The following is a 20,497-nucleotide window of genomic DNA, read 5'->3' as shown; positions in this document are numbered from 1 at the left end:
AATATGCAGAAGGCATTTTCTCAGAAACTTTTTGTATTTATTTTTAAAGCTCAATTAGTTGTCAGGGGCAAGTGATCCAAACACTGAAAGCAAGCGGTATTTGATCCTGGATTGCCATTTTAAAGCTGCAGGTAAGCAACCCAACTGTGGAAGAAGTCATTCCACTCCAAACCTAATTACCTATTTTTAGAAGTCAGGGGTAATCTTTAATTATATGGGACAGCATGAGGTTGAACTACCACTTCTCTGAATGGTACCTGTTCTCTCTGATAAATTTCCTATTGTCATGCAAAGTAACTTCAGAAACACATAGATGAGAAATTGACTATGGGAGGAGAGCAAGAAGTCATCTTATGGAAACCAGTCTGGACAGAAACATTGCAAGCTTAGGGTCTGATTCTACCTAACAGCTACTCCCCGTGCACGTATTTTACTCCACACCTTAATCTCCCTTTGTTTTCAAAGGAACTAAGGGTGGGAGTAAAGGTATATTTTCTCTTCCTAAAAATAGGAGAGACCAATGGTGTCTTTTACAGACCTAGTTTGTGGGACCAGGTCAATATGCACTATTAAGTCAATTTTATTTAGTCCTCAACAGGTCTGCCCCAGAGCCCACTGAAGTCAATGGGAGTTTTCTGCTGACTTCAGTGGATGCAGGACCTGGCTCCTAGCAGTATGTGGTGGCAACTGGCTTAGGCACTGCTTCACAGAAAAAAACAAATCCTGACCTGAAGGAGAGCTCTGTGTAAGCTCGAAAGCTTGTCTCTGTCACCAACAGAAGTTGGTCCAATAAAGATATTACCTCATCCATCTTGTCTCTCTAACATCCTGGGAAAAACATGGCTAAAACAACATTGTATAAAACAAACCCTTCATATTTAAGAGATTGTGCAAACCATTATTACATATTACTTCAAACTGCAATATTTTTTCTCTGGAAACTAAAATTTATATTCAAAATTGCTGTATAGGAAAAAAAAATACCTAAAATACATCACACTAAGCTTGTAAGACTTTGCTAACCCCTACAATTCTGTCCCAATTCTTAACCACAAGATACCTGGATGCATTAAAATCAGTGTATTTAAGAAGAGTCTTCTTCCCTGGTCCCCAGTTTTTAAATATTATATGAGCAGCAACAGGAGGAGTGATTGTATGATGTGGACATCTATTCACTGAAGAACACCTAATTTCACATGATTCCATACAACAGCTGTCAGGTTATTTGCGATTATTATCGATCTGGCAGATTCAAACTAGTGACCTTAGAAAAGAAAGGCTCCACACAGTGGTCACTATGAAAATTTACAAACATTTATCATGAAGTAAAAAGAAAAGGAGTACTTGTGGCACCTTAGAGACTAACCAATTTATTTGAGCATGAGCTTTCGTGAGCTACAGCTCACTTCATCGGATGCATACCGTGGAAACTGCAGAAGACATTATATACACACAGAGACTATGAAACAATACCTCCTCCCACCCCACTGTCCTGCTGGTAATAGTTTATCTAAAGTGATCATCAAGTTGGGCCATTTCCAGCACAAATCCAGGTTTTCTCACCCTCCGCCCCCCCCCCCAACTCACTCTCCTGCTGGTAATAGCCCATCCAAAGTGACCACTCTCCCTACAATGTGCATGGTAATCAAGGTGGGCCATTTCCAGCACAAATCCAGGCTCTCTCACCCCCCCACCCCCATACACACACAAACTCACTCTCCTGCTGGCAATAGTTCATCCAAACTGACCACTCTCCATGTTTAAATCCAAGTTTAACCAGAACGTCTGGGGGGGGGGTGTAGGAAAAAACAAGGGGAAATAGGCTACCTTGCATAATGACTTAGCCACTCCCAGTCTCTATTTAAGCCTAAATTAATAGTATCCAATTTGCAAATGAATTCCAATTCAGCAGTTTCTCGCTGGAGTCTGGATTTGAAGTTTTTTTGTTGTAAGATAGCGACCTTCATGTCTGTGATTGCGTGACCAGAGAGATTGAAGTGTTCTCCGACTGGTTTATGAATGTTATAATTCTTGACATCTGATTTGTGTCCATTTATTCTTTTACGTAGAGACTGTCCAGTTTGACCAATGTACATGGCAGAGGGGCATTGCTGGCACATGATGGCATATATCACATTGGTGGATGTGCAGGTGAACGAGCCTCTGATAGCGTGGCTGATGTTATTAGGCCCTGTGATGGTGTCTTCTGAATAGATATGTGGGCACAGTTGGCAACGGGCTTTGTTGCAAGGGTAGGTTCCTGGGTTAGTGGTTCTGTTGTGTGGTATGTGGTTGTTGGTGAGTATTTGCTTCAGGTTGCGGGGCTGTCTGTAGGCAAGGACTGGCCTGTCTCCCAAGATTTGTGAGAGTGTTGGGTCATCCTTTAGGATAGGTTGTAGATCCTTAATAATGCGTTGGAGGGGTTTTAGTTGGGGGCTGAAGGTGACCGCTAGTGGCGTTCTGTTATTTTCTTTGTTGGGCCTGTCCTGTAGTAGGTGACTTCTGGGAACTCTTCTGGCTCTATCAATCTGTTTCTTCACTTCCGCAGGTGGGTATTGTAGTTGTAAGAAAGCTTGACAGAGATCTTGTAGGTGTTTGTCTCTGTCTGAGGTGTTGGAGCAAATGCGGTTGTATCGCAGAGCTTGGCTGTAGACGATGGATCGTGTGGTGTGGTCAGGGTGAAAGCTGGAGGCATGTAGGTAGGAATAGTGGTCAGTAGGTTTCCGGTATAGGGTGGTGTTTATGTGACCATTGTTTATTAGCACTGTAGTGTCCAGGAAGTGGATCTCTTGTGTGGACTGGACCAGGCTGAGGTTGATGGTGGGATGGAAATTGTTGAAATCATGGTGGAATTCCTCAAGAGCTTTTTTTCCATGGGTCCAGATGATGAAGATGTCATCAATATAGCGCAAATAGAGTAGGGGCTTTAGGGGACGAGAGCTGAGGAAGCGTTCTAAATCAGCCATAAAAATGTTGGCATACTGTGGGGCCATGCGGGTACCCATAGCAGTGCCGCTGATCTGAAGGTATACATTGTCCCCAAATGTAAAATAGTTATGGGTAAGGACAAAGTCACAAAGTTCAGCCACCAGATTAGCCGTGACATTATCAGGGATAGTGTTCTTGACGGCTTGTAGTCCATCTTTGTGTGGAATGTTGGTATAGAGGGCTTCTACATCCATAATGGCCAGGATGGTGTTATCAGGAAGATCGCCGATGGATTGAAGTTTCCTCAGGAAGTCAGTGGTGTCTCGAAGGTAGCTGGGAGTGCTGGTAGCGGAGGGCCTGAGGAGGGAGTCTACATAGCCAGACAATCCTTCTGTCAGGGTGCCAATGCCTGAGATGATGGGGAGCACAGGATTTCCAGGTTTATGGATCTTGGGTAGTAGATAGAATATTGCAGGTCGGGGTTCCAGGGGTGTGTCTGTGAGGATTTGATCTTGTGCTTTTTCAGGAAGTTTCTTGAGCAAATGCTGTAGTTGCTTTTGGTAACTCTCAGTGGGATCATAGGGTAATGGCTTGTAGAAAGTGGTGTTGGAGAGCTGCCGAGCAGCCTCTTGTTCATATTCCGACCTATTCATGATGACAACAGCACCTCCTTTGTCAGCCTTTTTGATTATGGATGTCAGTTTGGATGAACTATTGCCAGCAGGAGAGTGAGTTTGTGTGTGTTTCGGGGGGGAGGGGTGAGAAAGCCTGGATTTGTGCTGGAAATGGCCCACCTTGATCACCATGCACATTGTGCTGGAAATGGCCCACCTTGATCACCATGCACATTGTAGGGAGAGTGGTCACTTTGGATAAGCTATTACCAGCAGGAGAGTGAGTTTGTGTGTGTGGTTTTTAGAGGGGGGTGAGGGAGTGAGAGAACCTGGATTTGTGCTGGAAATGGCCCACCTTGATTATCATACACATTGTGAAGAGAGTGGTCACTTTGGATGGGCTATTACCAGCAGGAGAGTGAGTTGGGGGGGGGGGGGGGAGGGCGGAGGGTGAGAAAACCTGAATTTGTGCTGGAAATGGCCCAACTTGATGATCACTTTAGATAAACTATTACCAGCAGGACAGTGGGGTGGGAGGAGGTATTGTTTCATGGTCTCTGTGTGTATATAATGTCTTCTGCAGTTTCCACGGTATGCATCCGATGAAGTGAGCTGTAGCTCACGAAAGCTCATGCTCAAATAAATTGGTTAGTCTCTAAGGTGCCACAAGTACTCCTTTTCTTTTTGCGAAGACAGACTAACACGGCTGTTACTCTGAAACCTGTTATCATGAAGTAGTATTTAAGAAATCAGGTATGTTCCCCATCCTGGGATTCAGAAAGGCTGTGTTCTTAGCTACTGTGGTGTGGAACACAAGTGTGAACTTTTTAAACTGTAACCACCCTATTACCCATTAGAACACACTCAGACTTAAACTACAAGTTCACGTACCTTAAACATAGATACAAGATCCTCAGAAGACATGCAATTAAGCTGTTCTCTTGACAATTTGCAGTCTGGCAAAAAATACAGCAGGACTTCTCTAAAAAATTTCAACAAAATGTACTGTGTGTCAATATCCAAGATTTCTTTAACCTCAAGTCTTGTACTGTGGAGACTAGGGGACCCAGTTAGAATGCTTCTTATTAAGACACCTAACAGAAACTTGCCCCTCTTACTCAGATACCCTGGATTGGACAGTATGGAACAAACCAGACTGTGCTTTAGATATGCCAGCACAAAGCTTATAGCACTATAATGCTTCGCACTCAGTACAAAAGATATTATTTGTGGAGAAAGATTAAAACTATACATCCAAAGACTGCTTGAAAGCGTAACACAGTATATTAAGGCTAGTGGAAATTTTGCAAAGTTGGCAATTTTGATTTAAAATACAGTTTTTATGACCACCACCGAGCTGGGAAAAATAATATCCTGTTTTTCAACTAGCTATATACAATAATAAACAATATTAATTTCTCTGGCAGCCACAGAGAATCCATTGTGGAATCCACTGTTTCTAAAATTAAGGACCTGGACCTGAGGCCTGGATATAATTTTTGGAAATTCTGGTGCAGTTCTCAATTCAGGTCTTCCATACTATGTCAACAAAGGGCTGGAATAGTATTTTACACTAAGAGATACCCTTTTAACCAAGGATACCCAAAGATTTTAAAGAGGTGTCATCCCTATTTTTCAGAGAGGCAGACTGAGGTAGAGAGAGGTTAAGTGTCTTTAATAATCACAGTGAATAAGAGGGAGAGGACAAGAACAGCACTAAGGTTCTGACTCCAGGCCCTGATCTAGAAAGCCACAGAATAAAATCCCTCCCAGCCAATTCACTCATCCCAAGGAAGTGGCGAAGCTGTGTTCTATGCCCTTGGGATAGTGTGACTTGCCCAAACTAAGCAGTAACCTTTGTGGAACTTGTGACTTGGCTCCAAAGTCAATTCAGTCCACTGACTGAATGGATAGTGGTTGCCCTTTACAGACATGGGGGTAAAGGAGGTAGCTGAAACAGGGAGAATGGATGGGGGTGAAAGTGTTACTTGATAACTGTGTTATTTACATGGCTTAACCACAAGCCCAGTAATCTTTGTTTTGGAGCATTTGATTCTTGAATAGTTCAATATTTCCTATGCAGTATTTGTTTCCTACATTTTAAATTCTCTACTGTTAGCGCCAGCAACTGAATTATATGCATGATCAAAGACAGAAGTCCAGCATTCATGCCAGCTCCATTGTGCGCTCTTGTAAGATCCCATTTTACGCAGTCAATTACTATGCAACAAATGAGGAAGGGAAATGGGTTTCCTACAAGTTTCATTTTATCTGCAGAATACCTGGCCATAAAATCTGATGTTGACAGCATTTCAGAAGTCTACCCAGACAATTACTTTTGATACAAACACATTAAGTCAACCACTTTCCTACAAAACTATGCTGAAAGGATGGCTTTATTGCATTTTTTATGATTGGCAGAGCTGTCACCTGAAGAAATAATTAGTACTCTGGGTGATTTTAGTGGACTTCTGGTCAATTTCAGCCATATGATAATTATAAGGCTGTTTTATCCTTTTGATTTACTTCTGATCTACAAGTTTCAGAGTACCAGAGGAACAGCCGTGTTAGTCTGTATTCGCAAAAAGAAAAGGAGTACTTGTGGCACCTTAGAGACTAACCAATTTATTTGAGCATGAGCTTTCGTGAGCCACAGCTCACTTCATCAGATGTGCTCACGAAAGCTCATGCTCAAATAAATTGGTTAGTCTCTAAGGTGCCACAAGTACTCCTTTTCTTTTTGCGAAGTTTCAGAGTAGCAGCTGCGTTAGCCTGTATCCGCAAAAAGAACAGGAGTACTTGTGGCACCTTAGAGACTAACAAATTTATTAGAGCATAAGCTTTCGTGGGCTCAAGCCCACTTCATCGGATGCATAGAATGGAACATACGCTAAGAAGATATAGATATTACATACATACATACATACACACACACACACACACAGAGAAGGTGGAAGTTGCCATACAAACTGTAAGAGGCTAATTAATTAAGATGAGCTATTATCAGCAGGAGCAAAAAAAACTTTTGGTGTGATAATCAAGATGGCCCATTTAGACAGTTGACAAGAAGGTGTGAGGATACTTAACTTAGAGAAATAAATTCAATATGTGTAATGACCCAGCCACTCCCAGTCACTATTCAAACCCAAGTTAATGGTATCTAGTTTGCACATTAATTCAAACTCAGCAGTTTCTCGTTGGAGTCTGTTTTTGAAGCTTTTCTGTTGCAAAATTGCCACCTTAAGTCTTTTACTGAGTGGCCAGGGAGGTTGAAGTGTTCTTCTACCGGTTTTTGAATGTTATGATTCCCGATGTCAGATTTGTGTCCATTTATTCTTTTGAATAGAGACTGTCCGGTTTGGCGAATGCACATGGCAGAGGGGCATTGCTGGCACATGATGGCATATATCATATTGGTAGACATGCAGGTGAACAAGCCCCTGATGGCGTGGCTAATGTGATTAAGTCCTATGATGGTGTCACTTGAATAAATATGTGGACAGAGTTGGCATCAGGCTTTGTTGCAAGGATAGGTTCCTGGGTTAGTGTTTTTGTTGTGTGGTGTGTGGTTGCTGGAGAGTATTTGCTTCAGGCTGGGGGGCTGTCTGTAAGCGAGGACTGGTCTGTCTCCCAAGATCTGTGAGAGTGAGAGATCATTTTTCAGGATAGGTTGTAGATCCTTGATGATGCGCTGGACAGGTTTTAGTTGGGGGCTGAATGTGACAGCTAGTGGGGTTCTGTTATTTTCTTTGTTGGTCCTGTCCTGTAGTAGGTGACTTCCGGATACTTTTCTGGCTCTGCCAATCTGTTTTTGAATCTATTTCCCCATGTTAAGTATCCTCACACCTTCTTGTCAACCGTCTAAATGGGCCATCTTGATTATCACTATAACAGTTTTTTTTCCTCTTGCTGATAATAGCTCATCTTAATTAATTAGCCTCTTACAGGTTGTTTGGCAACTTCAACCTTCTCTGTATGTGTGTGTGTGTATATCTATCTTCCTACTATATGTTCGATTTTATGCATCCGATGAAGTGGGCTGTAGCCCACGAAAGCTTATGCTCTAATAAATTTGTTAGTCTCTAAGGTGCCACAAGTACTTCTGTTCTTTTTTCTGATCTACAACTTTACTAGATGGTTTAATGTACGAAGCTAAAATCTCACCTAGTTCTACTGCAGCAACTATTTGTCCACTAAATTCTAACTTTAATTTGTCATGTTTCTGTTTGCCTTGTGCCCTTGGTTGAGAACTACTAGCATTTGTATCTCTGGGGGTACGGAGAGGTCTTCCAGGGGGTACATCAACTCATCTTGATATTTACCTAGTTTTACAACAGGCTACATAAAAAGTACTAGCGAAGTTAGTACAAACTAATGTTTCACACAGAGAAACTGAGAAAGTAAGCAATTTCTCACTAATAGTGTGCTGAGACACTGGTGTATTTTTATGTCTGATTTTGTAAGCAAATAATTTTGAAGTGAGGTGAAACCTGGGTTACACAAGACAAATCAGACTCCTGAAAGGGGCGCAGTAATCTGGAAAGGTTGAGAGCCACTGGCTTATGTATACTTAACATTGTTCTTGTTTAGGTGGAATATATTTTAAGGGATTTAGCTGTGTGCTTACACCCCCTCTCTTCTTTTACATAATATTTCTTCCACAAATAACAAAAGTAGTAACAATTAGCAATCTTTCCTCTGAAGATGGTTAAAGCACATTCAACTGTTTTCGAATGTTTGTTCTGCTTAGCTGGGAAAGATTCCTCACTTTCTCAAAGTGGGTTATATAATACGTGCACTCACAACCTTAAAGATACAGCTGGCAACTGTTATTGAATAGACGCAAAAAGAAATAATTTCATAGTTTTGCTAATCCAAATCTCTGAAGTTTTTTCACATACACTACTTTATCATTTTGCTAAGTGTTATGTAGACAATTGGCGTAATAACGTCCCCAGTCACTAAGATCCATTTCTTCAGCAGCAGGCATCTTATCTGGTCCCACTTGACACCTTCACATATGATCCAACCCACTATCCACAAGAAGGTACACAATCAGTCTTTCACTTCCTGGTGGCTTGTGAAATAGTCCATAGTCAGCCAACGGGACTATGGCCAACAATGATTATCTCTCACGCCTTGTTTCAAAGGCAGATAAGTGCAACCCTCATTTCACTCTGTTAAATCTGGCATTATTATCACACACTGAGGCTGTGTGACAGGAAGAGCTAACATCCTGGAAACTAGGATTATAGTTACACAAAAACCAAAAGCCAGGAACTCAACTGGTTAAAAGAGGAATATATTTCATTCTGAGTAAATTCATGTTCTTGTTAAAAGCTTTGCTAGTGCATGGTACATAGCATTTACTGAACTTAATTTTTCTAAATTTTCTACCAACTGCATTGTGAAATAAAGTTAATGGACCAGATATTCAAAACTGAGCCTAACTTATCCAAAAGTCTTATTATGTACACCCAGATTTCCATACTGTACGTGCATCTGAGAACAAATATCTATGTAAGATGGGCACACTGAAGTGCATTGCATACACTTTTGAAGATCTGATCCAATTTTGTAATATTTTGGGCAGTCTACATAGCATTCAGATTCTATTTGGATTTCCTTCTGAGCCTTTGAAATAGAGACTTAAATTATGGCACTGCTCAGAGAAGGCCAGATCAATAACTGCAATTGCTCTGACACAGTGAGAGTATTCAAACTGTTCAAGTTAAGACATTAAGCCAGCGAAACACTCACCTTAAAAGAGAGGTTAATGTTTCTATGGTTTTCTTTGCAGACATACACTGGGAAGACTCTTCTATGTGTGCCACAGCACCCATCTCCTGCATTGGGACTTGGACTTTTCCTTCAGCCCATCCTTTTGGATCTTCAGCCAATGCACTAGATATAAAGTGGACAAAAGATCATTTTAAAGTATGACACCAAAAGAAGTCAGAAACATACTTTCTGTCATCTTATTTATCAACCCCCACTGAGTTCCTAGAGGGAGCAAGGAAGTAAGCTACAAATAAAAGAGATAGCATGGAATCCTGATTTTCCAAAGGATTTAGGAAGAACATAAAATATGTTGAGGAAACTGCCCCAGCAGGCTTGAAAATGATGTGCATTCTACACTACTCTAATCCTAAAGTGCAGACTCTTACAAATCGTGACTGATTCCTCTGATTTTAGGGAATGATGGATGGCTTGCTCCAGGCCATTCATCCAGGGGGGAGGTGTCTGCTTAACAGAAAAAAGCTTGCACTACAGGTTGTAGGAGCAGGAGTAAAAGGATGACTGGCTAATTGGGCCTCCTTAATATACTTGCAGCAAAGCACTGAGGACCTGATATGCACAATTTAACACAGAAAACTTCAATGAACAGGAATTTTGGAAGCCAGAATTCAGTAATATCAAGTTGTGCTGCATTGATGATCCTTTTATATCCATGTGGGCATCAATAAGGTAACTCATAATTTTACACTAAAGAGCAAGTATTAAGCACAGAGCTGGATTTAACTAGCCCCTAGTACTATTAAACTGGCACTGCAGATTCAAAAGTATCAACAAAATAGCTGAATAGCTTAATTTGTGTTGCAGCAGCAGCGTGGGCAACAGATTAAATAGTTTGCTAAATAATTAAGACAACATATTTTGGCCTTTTTTCTTTATTTGTATGTATCAAGATATTTTATTGCTTTCAGTACAATATAGGCTGAGTAGATTATATCAACATCATATATTTTACTTGTATTTGAGAAAAGACATTAAAAACGGAGTCTGCTTTATATGCCACCCAGAGTGCTTCTTCTAGTTGAGATTTTTAGGACAAATATACCAGGAAATTCCCACAACTCTGCTACATGGCATCAAGCATAGAAATTAACCCAGCAGTAAAAGATACAATGTAGGCAATAAAGGGTTGAGTTTGTTATTGTAGAAAAATATTTATCTGTTTAAAATAATGCTATAGCAGGTTGAGATGGTAAAGTCGGTATTTAGGCTACTCAGATTTATTTCTGTCTACTTTGCAATGAGCTTACATAATTGTGTTAGGTTACTTACGTTTTGAACAGAAAAACTTTGTAGCTCTTTCATCCACTCACCCAGTGAAGTTAAGGATTGTGGCAAAAGCTCCACTGCATTTGGTCATCATGACTATGGGCCCCTTCTTGCCAAGTGGGGAAGTCAATGAGAGCAGAGACTGCTGATCACCTCATAGGAGGTGCTCAACTCCTTGCAGAGAGTCATGCCTTTATACGTATGCATATTTGAGTGAAAATCTAGTTACATGTAGCATCACAGTTATGTATCTTACTATAGCTGCATAAGGTATTATTGGGTTTCATTTCACACAAAAGACACTGGTTGCTGAAGATAATGTAACTTGATTAGGGAATCTGAAGTCTTGGAAGAGAACTTGGCTTTTATATAGAGAGTGAACACCTCACAGCAGGTTATTTTATTAGCCCCTTCCACTTGGTAGTAGTGTGCTGTGTTTTTAAGCCGCTGCCTCTCTCTTGAAAGGAATGGGAGCTGTGTGTGCAACAAGAATGCCGGATTTGGCCCAGAGTTTTTATTACTAGAATTATCATCAATCAAGTTATTAGGAAATGAAGGGAATTTTGAAGCAGCATAATGTGGATATAGTTTATTTCAGAGGACACTGACTTAGAACAAAAATGTTAAGAGCAGGTAAAATACAATTATGCATTAGCAACTTTTCAAAATTAAACAGAATTACCACTTTACTTTAAATAAGAGCTAAAGAACAGTCAGTATTAAGGAGCAATCCTTATTTTCAGTCTAATTTTACATTTACATAACTGCACTGACTGCAATGAAGTTTGTGCCAATTTACACTGATGACTGGATTAGGCCTTAAGTCTGAAAGTTAGTCTTTTGAAATTAACACTTTTTAGCCACGATACAAGTAAGATCAGTAAAAATGTTTTTAATATATATATATACACACTGCAAAAGCCACTACAAACGTAGTATAAATGGAAGACATAAAACGCTAAAACGTTCTTAACTGCACATTGAAGCTGATAGTTACCACTATAACCAGTAAGATCATTACTGTATTCCTAACTCACTGTTTTGAGCATATTCAGTGTTTGCAATACATTTGGTATCATTAGCTACAGCACCATTACAAAATATTTTGGAATAGACACTTGGCATTTTGGTAATATGACTTCTCACCTTTCCCATTTTGAAGAAGGCAAATTATTTCCCTTTATTTTTGTAGCATCCTTCTGATCAAAACAAATATACCTTTGTAAGTCGCACTGTTTCTGTCTTCCTCCAAATGAACCTAAACATTTAGCAAAACACATTAGATGAAGGGGAAAAAAAAAGTGTTGACTTTAGAAACCACTTTGAAGTAATTTCTTTAAAGAATGCTTTAACACTAGCTTATGTTGAAAAAGAAAGCTATCATTTTAAAGATAGTCATTTACAATCGTCCCTTGAAACGGAAATCTGTCCTCCAAGTGAATATTCAATTCCCTGGCCTAAGCATACAAAGATTTTGCTTCCAATTAACTAATTTCCCAATAGTCACATGATAGTGAGACTAGTGTCAGTTGCAAGTCCGTCTTATGTACATTGTTGTTTTAAATACTCACAGCAATTCTCTAAACATAGTCTAGATTGAAAGTACAAGCACTTTTTGATTTTACCTTTGTTCAACCAAAGAACTTCTTTACTTTCCCCACACTTAGACAAATCTTCAGTCTCATCCTCATCCATTACCTAAAATTCATAAAGTTTAGTTTATTATCTTTCTATAGCTTAAGGAACTGTCTTCTCCTAAAAAGCCATGGATCTACATAGCAAAGTTAAATCACAATATAATACATGTTAATTGTAGGTTAACTCCAGGTTAAATTCAATTTGGGTTTGATTTTGATCTTGCTTCCACAGGCATAAGTCAGAAGTGACCCCACCAAGTCAATAGAATCATACTGGAAGAATTAGGCCTTACAAATATCGAGGAAACGTCTTTTCAGCTTAATGTTGTACTTGTTCAGTTTTACAGATCAACTCTCCATTGTTTTTAACCAGATGTAAATAAAAAGTGGGAAAATATGGACAAACAACATGTGTTTTGTAGACCTGGTGAAAAAGATTATGCTGCTTAGCAAGCAGTTTGATATTTTAAAAATGTTCTAAATATGGCCTTATTCTGGCCCTTATTCAGGAAAGTAAACTCATGAACAGTCCCACTAAATACAGGGGGGTCTATCTCTGTGCTTTGTTAGGCACGGGTTTAAGAAAGTTTCATAGCAGCAACTATGAAAGGAACTCGGTAGTGGCCTAAAGATAACTCATTTTCAGCATGCTATCATATGATCTGATTAGCTTTCTCATGTTATAAACAAGAGAGAAAAGTCTAAAGTATTCTGATTGCCAGTTTGAAGCCCACCATAAAGTGATAATTTTCTGGTTAGTGGCCTTTCATGTAATCTATTGTTCAGATTTTTGTTCAGCATGACATTCCCAATCCAAATGTCTTGCAGGGATAGGAGGGATCTTTTCAGTACTACGCAGTTTCATCCAATGCCCCATTTGCTTTGAATGTGCAAACTAAGCCCTTGGGACTCTAACCTTGGTAGAAAATGAGTGGCCACTGTCTGAGAACAGATCTGGCACAGTTCCCCTTCAATGCTGTGAGAAATCTGTCTCACAAACAAAGCAGTATTTGTTTTCTGCCTGGTGTCCCCTAGGATGCTTTGCCATGAGAGGGCAGGGTGGGGACAACAGGGAGGCACTGCCATTTTAAAACAGAGGACAAAAGCCTTAGTGCACCAATGGCTCCTAGAGAAGAGGTAGTGGTAGAGATGCACAGGAAGAGCTCACTGCTGCCTGGAAAAGAGAAATAAAAGGCTAAAAATAAAGAGGGAGGGAAATTAGCTGCCAACTCATTTTGCCATTGTAGGCAGAACTTCTAGCAGGAGGAAGCAAAAGGAAGACTGTAGTTAATGTACTCAGCCGGGATTCAGGATGTCTGGCAGAGATGGGAATTGAACCCTGATCTAACGCATCTTTGCCTGGTCATTTAACTTGTGCCTCAGTTCCTCATATGGAAAAAAGGAATAACATTTCCTTCTTCTACCCTTCGTCTGCCTTGTCCAGTTAGACTGTAAACACTTCAGGGCAGGGGCTGCGTATGTACATGTGCAGTCCCTAACACAATGGGTCTCTAGGACAGTGCATTAATGTGATTAATACAATTAGTTAATAAGGGGCACAATCTCTTCCCATAGTCACCTAGCAACAGCACTAAGCTACCTCCAGTATCCTCTAAGACAAGGCACAGTACATCCCTCACAGATTACTGTAGGCCTTAGTGTCCAGAAACAGAAGCATTAGCAGCTAATTAAGGGTTTGTCTATATTGGGGGGTTTAACTGAAGTTACTCAAACTAGTTTGGAGGGAAAACGCCTGAGCACACAAGACAGAATTCATTAGAGTGCAGTAACCCCTTGTTTACCGTGAATTGTGTAATACTCTTTCAGAATATATTCCTGAGCTTTATAAGCCTGTGGAACCGTGCCTCATGCATGGCAGCACACATCTGCATTACAATGGCCCCAACAGTGGATCTCCTGACACGGAACTGGTTTACTATGGACGGGTAGCATTGCAGAGTGGCCCGCTTTCCCAGTGGGAATTGCGACCTGCTTGTCCATGCGTGTGGGACACTGCAGGTTGGTATGCTGCTGCTAGCTCAGCACAGATCTCAGAAAAAGCCACCTTCACCATCCTGAAATTCTCTCACCACTGCTGGTCATCCCAGGTCTGCCTAGTGATCCTTTCCCGCCAATCCACACTGGTTTTCTAAGTCCAGGAACAGCACTGGAATGTGTGAAGTTGCTCCAAGAGCAGCTCCTGTAGTAGCAGTTGCTTGGGATCAACCTCGTCTTGGTCTTCCTTCCTCCCCCGCTGCTGAAGCTGCTGCTGCCACATTATGTGCTTGGTGGTGAGGCAGACATAGTCCAAAACGCAAAGATGCCTGAAATACAGCCTAGGTAGGCTGTGTGTGTTCGCGGTTGTCCGCACAGCAGCATGGAAGACAGTTGGGTCCGTGCTGGCTGACAGCAATTTCAAAATGGTGCTAGCCCACCCAGAAGGAGAGGAAGCATTGGACAGAGAGAGTGGAATCATGGGATTTTTTAAAAAAAACAACTTTGACTCCAAGTTCCAGAATTCCATTGGCTTCCTCTACTCATCCCACAATGTACAGCGAGAGAAATCCCAGGACGCCCACTGCTCAGAAGCAAAGCTAAGGACCATGGAATACCCTTTGAGAATGCCACACACTTAACACGCAGCAAGCCCCTGCCCTGTGCATACAATGAGAACTGAAAGAAAGCACGTGCCCACTATTAACTGCAGCTTGTGTACAGCGTGTTAACTAACACTCATCAACTAACTGTGGATTAACCCCCCGTTCATGAAGACAAGTCCTATGTTTAACTTGGATTTCAGCTTTCCTAGTGGGAAAGTGAGTGAGGAAGACCATCACTGTATAACTCACACTTTCCACATGAAAATTAGGCAATATTGCTTAGCACTTCAATAGCATTTAGAATCCAGAGATGTCACAGTACTTCATGAAGCTGGGTAAAGCAGTAATCTTTCCGAGTCTCTGTTTCCCTATCTGTAAGACAGCTAAGTGACTTGCCTGAGGTAATGCGGTCAAATCAGCGGCAAAGAATCAAACATAAAATCTCCTCTGCTGACTCAGAGCCCAGTTAATAGGTGCCTTGGCTGCTGCCACATCTGTGATATAGTTTCTTTTGTTCAAGAGTTTGTTCATTGTTTGAAGGGAGAAAGAATACTAAAAAAAGATCCCATAAATAACGAGTTGGCATATTACTATGTTTTCAGAGCCGGCAATAATGAAAAAGATATTCAGCCAAGAAAGAACTAACCAGTTAAAGCTAATGACAATCCTAATAGATTGTCCTTCAGCAATTACTTCTGCTGATCCCCACATTTGGGAGCAAGCTTCCCAGAGCAGCAGGTCTGAGCCATCTAAAACCCAAGGACAATCCTAAGAACAACTGCCCAGAGCACTGGGGAGAGATTCCCTACTTCATCACGTAGATACTCCGTTACTTAAAGTGGGATGCTCCAAATTTTAACATCTCTAAGAAACAGTATATAAACTGCCTACATTCCTCATAGTGTGTGAAACCTTTCACACTCTTATCAGAAGCCACCCCTCCCAGGTATCTAACTGGTTTCATTTTGTTGATATTTGCACCTCCAAATCAGTCCTCTCCAAATCCATCACTATTTTCAATCACCTGTTTCAATTTCACCTAACCCTCCTGAATGGCCTACTCAGGAACTATTCCAGATACAAGATCTCCACCTCACTTCTGTTGGTTCCATTTGATCCACTTCTTGCTTAGGACAAACATACGATGTTCTTTATTCTGTCCTGCCATTTTTTCAATAGAATATATGTCATATACAGCATACTACTGCTGGAGCTGCCAAGTTTTATTACCTATTAAAAAGCATCTGGATAATTTCACATCATTCCTAGACATTAAGTGTCATAAACCAAGTTTTAGCCTGGAGCGAGGTTTTACAGCCATTACAAATGCTAAAAAACAGAGATTTATAATGGAACAGATGGCAGGGCTTCATTTATAGTGAGAATAGTGAGCACTGTTTTGACAACAGTAGAGTCTGAAATACAGAACAACAACTGCTTTTACACAGACACTGAGGGTATGTCTACACTACGGAATAAGGTCGAATTTATAGAAGTCTTTTTTTAGAAATCGGTTTTATATATTTGAGAGTGTGTGTCCCCACAGAAAATGCTTTAAGTGCATTAAGTGCATTAACTCGGCGGAGTGCTTCCACAGTACCGAGGCAAGCATCGACTTCTGGAGCGTTGCACTGTGGGTAGCTATCCCACAGTTCCCGCAGTCTCCGCTGCCCATTGGAATTCTGGGTTGAGATCCCAATGCCTGATGGGGCTAAAACATTGTCGCGGGTGGTTCTAGGTACATATCGTCAGGCCCCCGTTCCCTCCCTCCCTCCGTGAAAGCAAGGGCAGACAATCGTTTCGCGCCTTTTTTCCTGAGTTACCTGTGCAGACGCCATACCACGGCAAGCATGAAGCCCGCTCAGCTCACTGTCACCGTATGTCTCCTGGGTGCTGGCAGACGCGGTACTGCATTGCTACACAGCAGCTGCAACCCATTGCCTTGTGGCAGCAGACGGTGCAATAGGACTGGTAGCTGTCATTGGCATGTCCGAGGTGCTCCTGGTCGCCTGTGTGAGGTCGATCAGGAGCGCCTGGGCAGACATGGGCGCAGGGACTAAATTTGGAGTGACTTGATCAAGTCATTCTCTTTAGTCCTGCAGTCAGTCCTATTGAACCATCTTATGGTGGAGCAGGCAGGCGATACGGATTGCTAGCAGTCCTATTGCATCATCTTCTGCTGGGCAGGCAAGAGATGAGGATGGCTAGCAGTCCTATTGTACCGTCTGCTGCCAGCCAAAGATGTAAAAGATAGATGGAGTGTATCAAAACAAGAAATAGACTACATTTGTTTTGTACTCATTTGCAAAACCCTCTCCCCCCGTCTAGGGGACTCATTCCTCTAGGTCACACTGCAGTCACTCACAGAGAAGGTGCAGCGAGGTAAATCTAGCCATATATCAATCGGAGGCCAGACTAACCTCCTTGTTCCAATAAGAACAATAACTTAGGTGCACCATTTCTTATTGGAACCCTCCGTGAAGTCCTGCCTGAAATACTCCTTGATGTAAAGCCACCCCCTTTGTTGATTTTAGCTCCCTGAAGCCAACCCGGTAAGCCGTGTCGTCAGTCGCCCCTCCCTCCGTCAGAGCAACGGCAGACAATCGTTCCGCGCCTTTTTTCTGTGCGGACGCCATACCAAGGCAAGCATGGAGGCCGCTCAGCTCACTTTGGCAGTTAGGAGCACATTAAACACCACACGCATTATCCAGCAGTATATGCGGCACCAGAACCTGGCAGAGCGATACCGGGCGAGGAGGCGACGTCAGCGCGGTCACATGAGTGATCAGGACCTGGACACAGATTTCTCTGAAAGCATGGGCCCTGCCAATGCATGCATCATGGTGCTAATGGGGCAGGTTCATGCTGTGGAACGCCGATTCTGGGCTCGGGAAACAAGCACAGACTGGTGGGACCGCATAGTGTTGCAGGTCTGGGACGATTCCCAGTGACTGCGAAACGTTCGCATGCGTAAGGGCACTTTCATGGAACTTTGTGACTTGCTTTCCCCTGCCCTGAAGTGCATGAATACCAAGATGAGAGCAGCCCTCACAGTTGAGAAGCAAGTGGCGATAGCCCTGTGGAATCTTGCAATGCCAGACAGCTACTGGTCAGTTGGGAATCAATTTGGAGTGGGCAAATCTGTTGGGGCTGCTGTGATACACGTAGCCCACGCAATCAAAGATCTGCTGATATCAAGGGTAGTGACCCTGGGAAATGTGCAGGTCATAGTGGATGGCTTTGCTGCAATGGGATTCCCTAACTGTGGTGGGGCCATAGACGGAACCCATATCCCTATCTTGGCACCGGAGCACCAAGCTGGCGAGTACGTAAACCGCAAATTGCAGCGAGGTAAATCTAGCCATGTATCAATCAGAGGCTAGACTAACCTCCTTGTTCCAATAAGAACAACAGCTTAGGTGCACCATTTCTTATTGGAACCCTCCGTGAAGTCCTGCCTGAAATACTCCTTGATGTAAAGCCACCCCCTTTGTTGATTTTAGCTCCCTGTAAGCCAACCCTGTAAGCCGTGTCATCAGTCGCCCCTCCCTGCGTCAGAGCGACGGCAAACAATCGTGCATCTGAGTTGAGAGTGCTGTCCAGAGCAGTCACAATGGAGCACTCTGGGATAGCTCCCGGAGGCCAATACCATCGAATTGTGTCCACAGTACCCCAAATTCGACCTGGCAAGGCCGATTTAAGCGCTAATCCACTTGTCAGGGGTGGAGTAAGGAAATCGATTTTAAGAGCCCTTTAAGTCGAAATAAAGGGCTTCATTGTGTGGACAGGTGCAGGTTTACATCGATTTAACACTGCTAAATTTGACCTAAAGTCCTAGTGTAGACCAGGGCTGATTCTTCTCCATCCAGGTGCACCATTAGGTTTATCTGCACAGAAGCTAGCAAGGCTGACTTTTTGAAGGGCCTGTGTACAGTACATTAATAGAGTCTGCAGTAAAGGCAAATTGATCATCAGCTACAAATAAATCAGGTTGTCAAAAAAATTAAACCAAGATTGAGACATTAGATGCAGATACAAGTGATGGGAAGCCAAGTAGTCTATTGGAAGAGAATTAATATCTCACCAATCTAAAGCATATAGGCATGCTTAAAGCAAGTCAATAATATATAGGAATGTTAAAAAGGAAGTAGCAAGAACAAAAAGTTGCCTCACCATAAATCAATACTGCTGTCCTGGCTCATGTATCTAGGATGTTATGTGCAATATGGCAAAATGCCAAGGAATTACATCTTATGAATATAATTAGAAGTTTAGAGAAGCATTTACTATACTGTAAATTCAGTATTAGAGAAGCATTTACTATACCGCCTCTGTTAGGTGAGTTATACATAATAATGACTAATTAGCCCAGGGCAAACAGATAAATGAAGACACAAGCAAAGGTGACAGCACCATTTTTGTCTACAAAACAAGTGATATACAAAGATAGTTATTACAGGAGAATATACTCCATACCTTAGAAGTGGGATATTGCCTCAGGCATGAAAAAAAGTGGTGAAGATAACGGGCTACTGTGAAGGGATCTACCCTCCACAGGTGCCGCCTAGTGGTCAGCGAGGGTGTGACAGGTGCTCTTCTGTCTTGGCACCCCCTGTTGATAGCCTGTGGTGATCTGTCCTCTGCTATGGCTTAGCCCTCTGGCTGGGCCACAAGTTGTGTCCACCTGTTCCAAAGTATGTCAAGATTCCAACAAAGAGCTAGTTCTTCTGCCCAGCAAGGGGCTTCAGGCTTCACCTGGCCAAAGGTGAAGCCTGAAGTTGGGACTCTCTGAGATATGGAGTTGGGACACTCTGAGATATGGAGTCTTCCCAGTCCTGAGTCTCCAGCCCCATCAGGACGTGGGTAAGGGAAGCTGGGCCTACCCCTCTCCACTAGGTTCCAATCCAGAGCCCAAAGGCAGGCAGCTGAACCCAATACCCTGAAGTGCCAGGCCTCCTAGATCACTTCCTACTGGCCTCCCCATTCAAGAGGGAAACGCAAAAGCTTGTAAACAAAATAAGTCAAAGAAGTCTCCAGCCTTGCAGAGGTCCAGAGCCCTTTTCCCTCAGCAGGTCGGACAGGCCATCAACAGTCAGGGGCCCCAGCAGGGCTCTTTTTGGAGAGTTTCAGAGTGTTGGTCTGCTCACCTCCACTGACTGCCTGCAAGCAAGCTACGCCACTCCCCTTTTCAGCTCCTCCTCCAGCCTGTGTATGCACTGCAGGTTTAGCAAGGCGGAGCTGCCTGGACCCAGAGTAGCTCCTTAACCCCTTCCACTTCAGTGTGGGGGCTGTACAGCCCATCACATCTACCCGTTCTATACCCATTTGGTATAGAAGATAGCATGAAGCATGATCATCAGATATTCCACGTCACCCAGGACACTGATACGAACATGTTTACCTGTACTTTGTAAGAGTCATCTACATTCATATACCAGAGCCATTTTGATGTACTTCATTTGACAAATCAAGGACCAGATCCGCAGTCAGTGTGAACTGGCATAGCTTCATTGACTTACAAGGAGCTATCCCAGTTACACGAGCTAAGAGTCTGAGCCAAGATATTTAGTGAGAATATGTTTTGCCAGGGCAACCTGGGTCTATATGGCAAGACACACAAGTATCTGCATACAGCCATTTTATGGCAAGCAGG

The 20,497-nt window shown here is 42.4% G+C and overlaps 1 protein-coding gene across 1 annotated transcript in view; it reads right to left on the bottom strand.

The window, feature by feature from the left end:
• MORC1 (MORC family CW-type zinc finger 1) overlaps positions 1-20,497 on the bottom strand; it is a 96,397-nt gene that overhangs the window by 12,470 nt on the left and 63,430 nt on the right. Inside the window, exons 21-24 of the mRNA XM_048839400.2 lie at positions 12,233-12,305; positions 11,754-11,865; positions 9,303-9,446; positions 4,434-4,524 (exon numbers count right to left, since the gene is read on the bottom strand). Coding sequence (XP_048695357.2) covers positions 4,434-4,524; positions 9,303-9,446; positions 11,754-11,865; positions 12,233-12,305 — 420 coding nt within the window. The remainder of the gene's footprint in view (positions 1-4,433; positions 4,525-9,302; positions 9,447-11,753; positions 11,866-12,232; positions 12,306-20,497) is intronic.

The sequence above is a fragment of the Caretta caretta genome, chromosome 1 (genome assembly GCF_965140235.1).
Source record: "Caretta caretta isolate rCarCar2 chromosome 1, rCarCar1.hap1, whole genome shotgun sequence".
NCBI lineage: Eukaryota > Metazoa > Chordata > Testudines > Cheloniidae > Caretta > Caretta caretta.
This window is presented reverse-complemented; position numbering and strand designations above follow the sequence as displayed.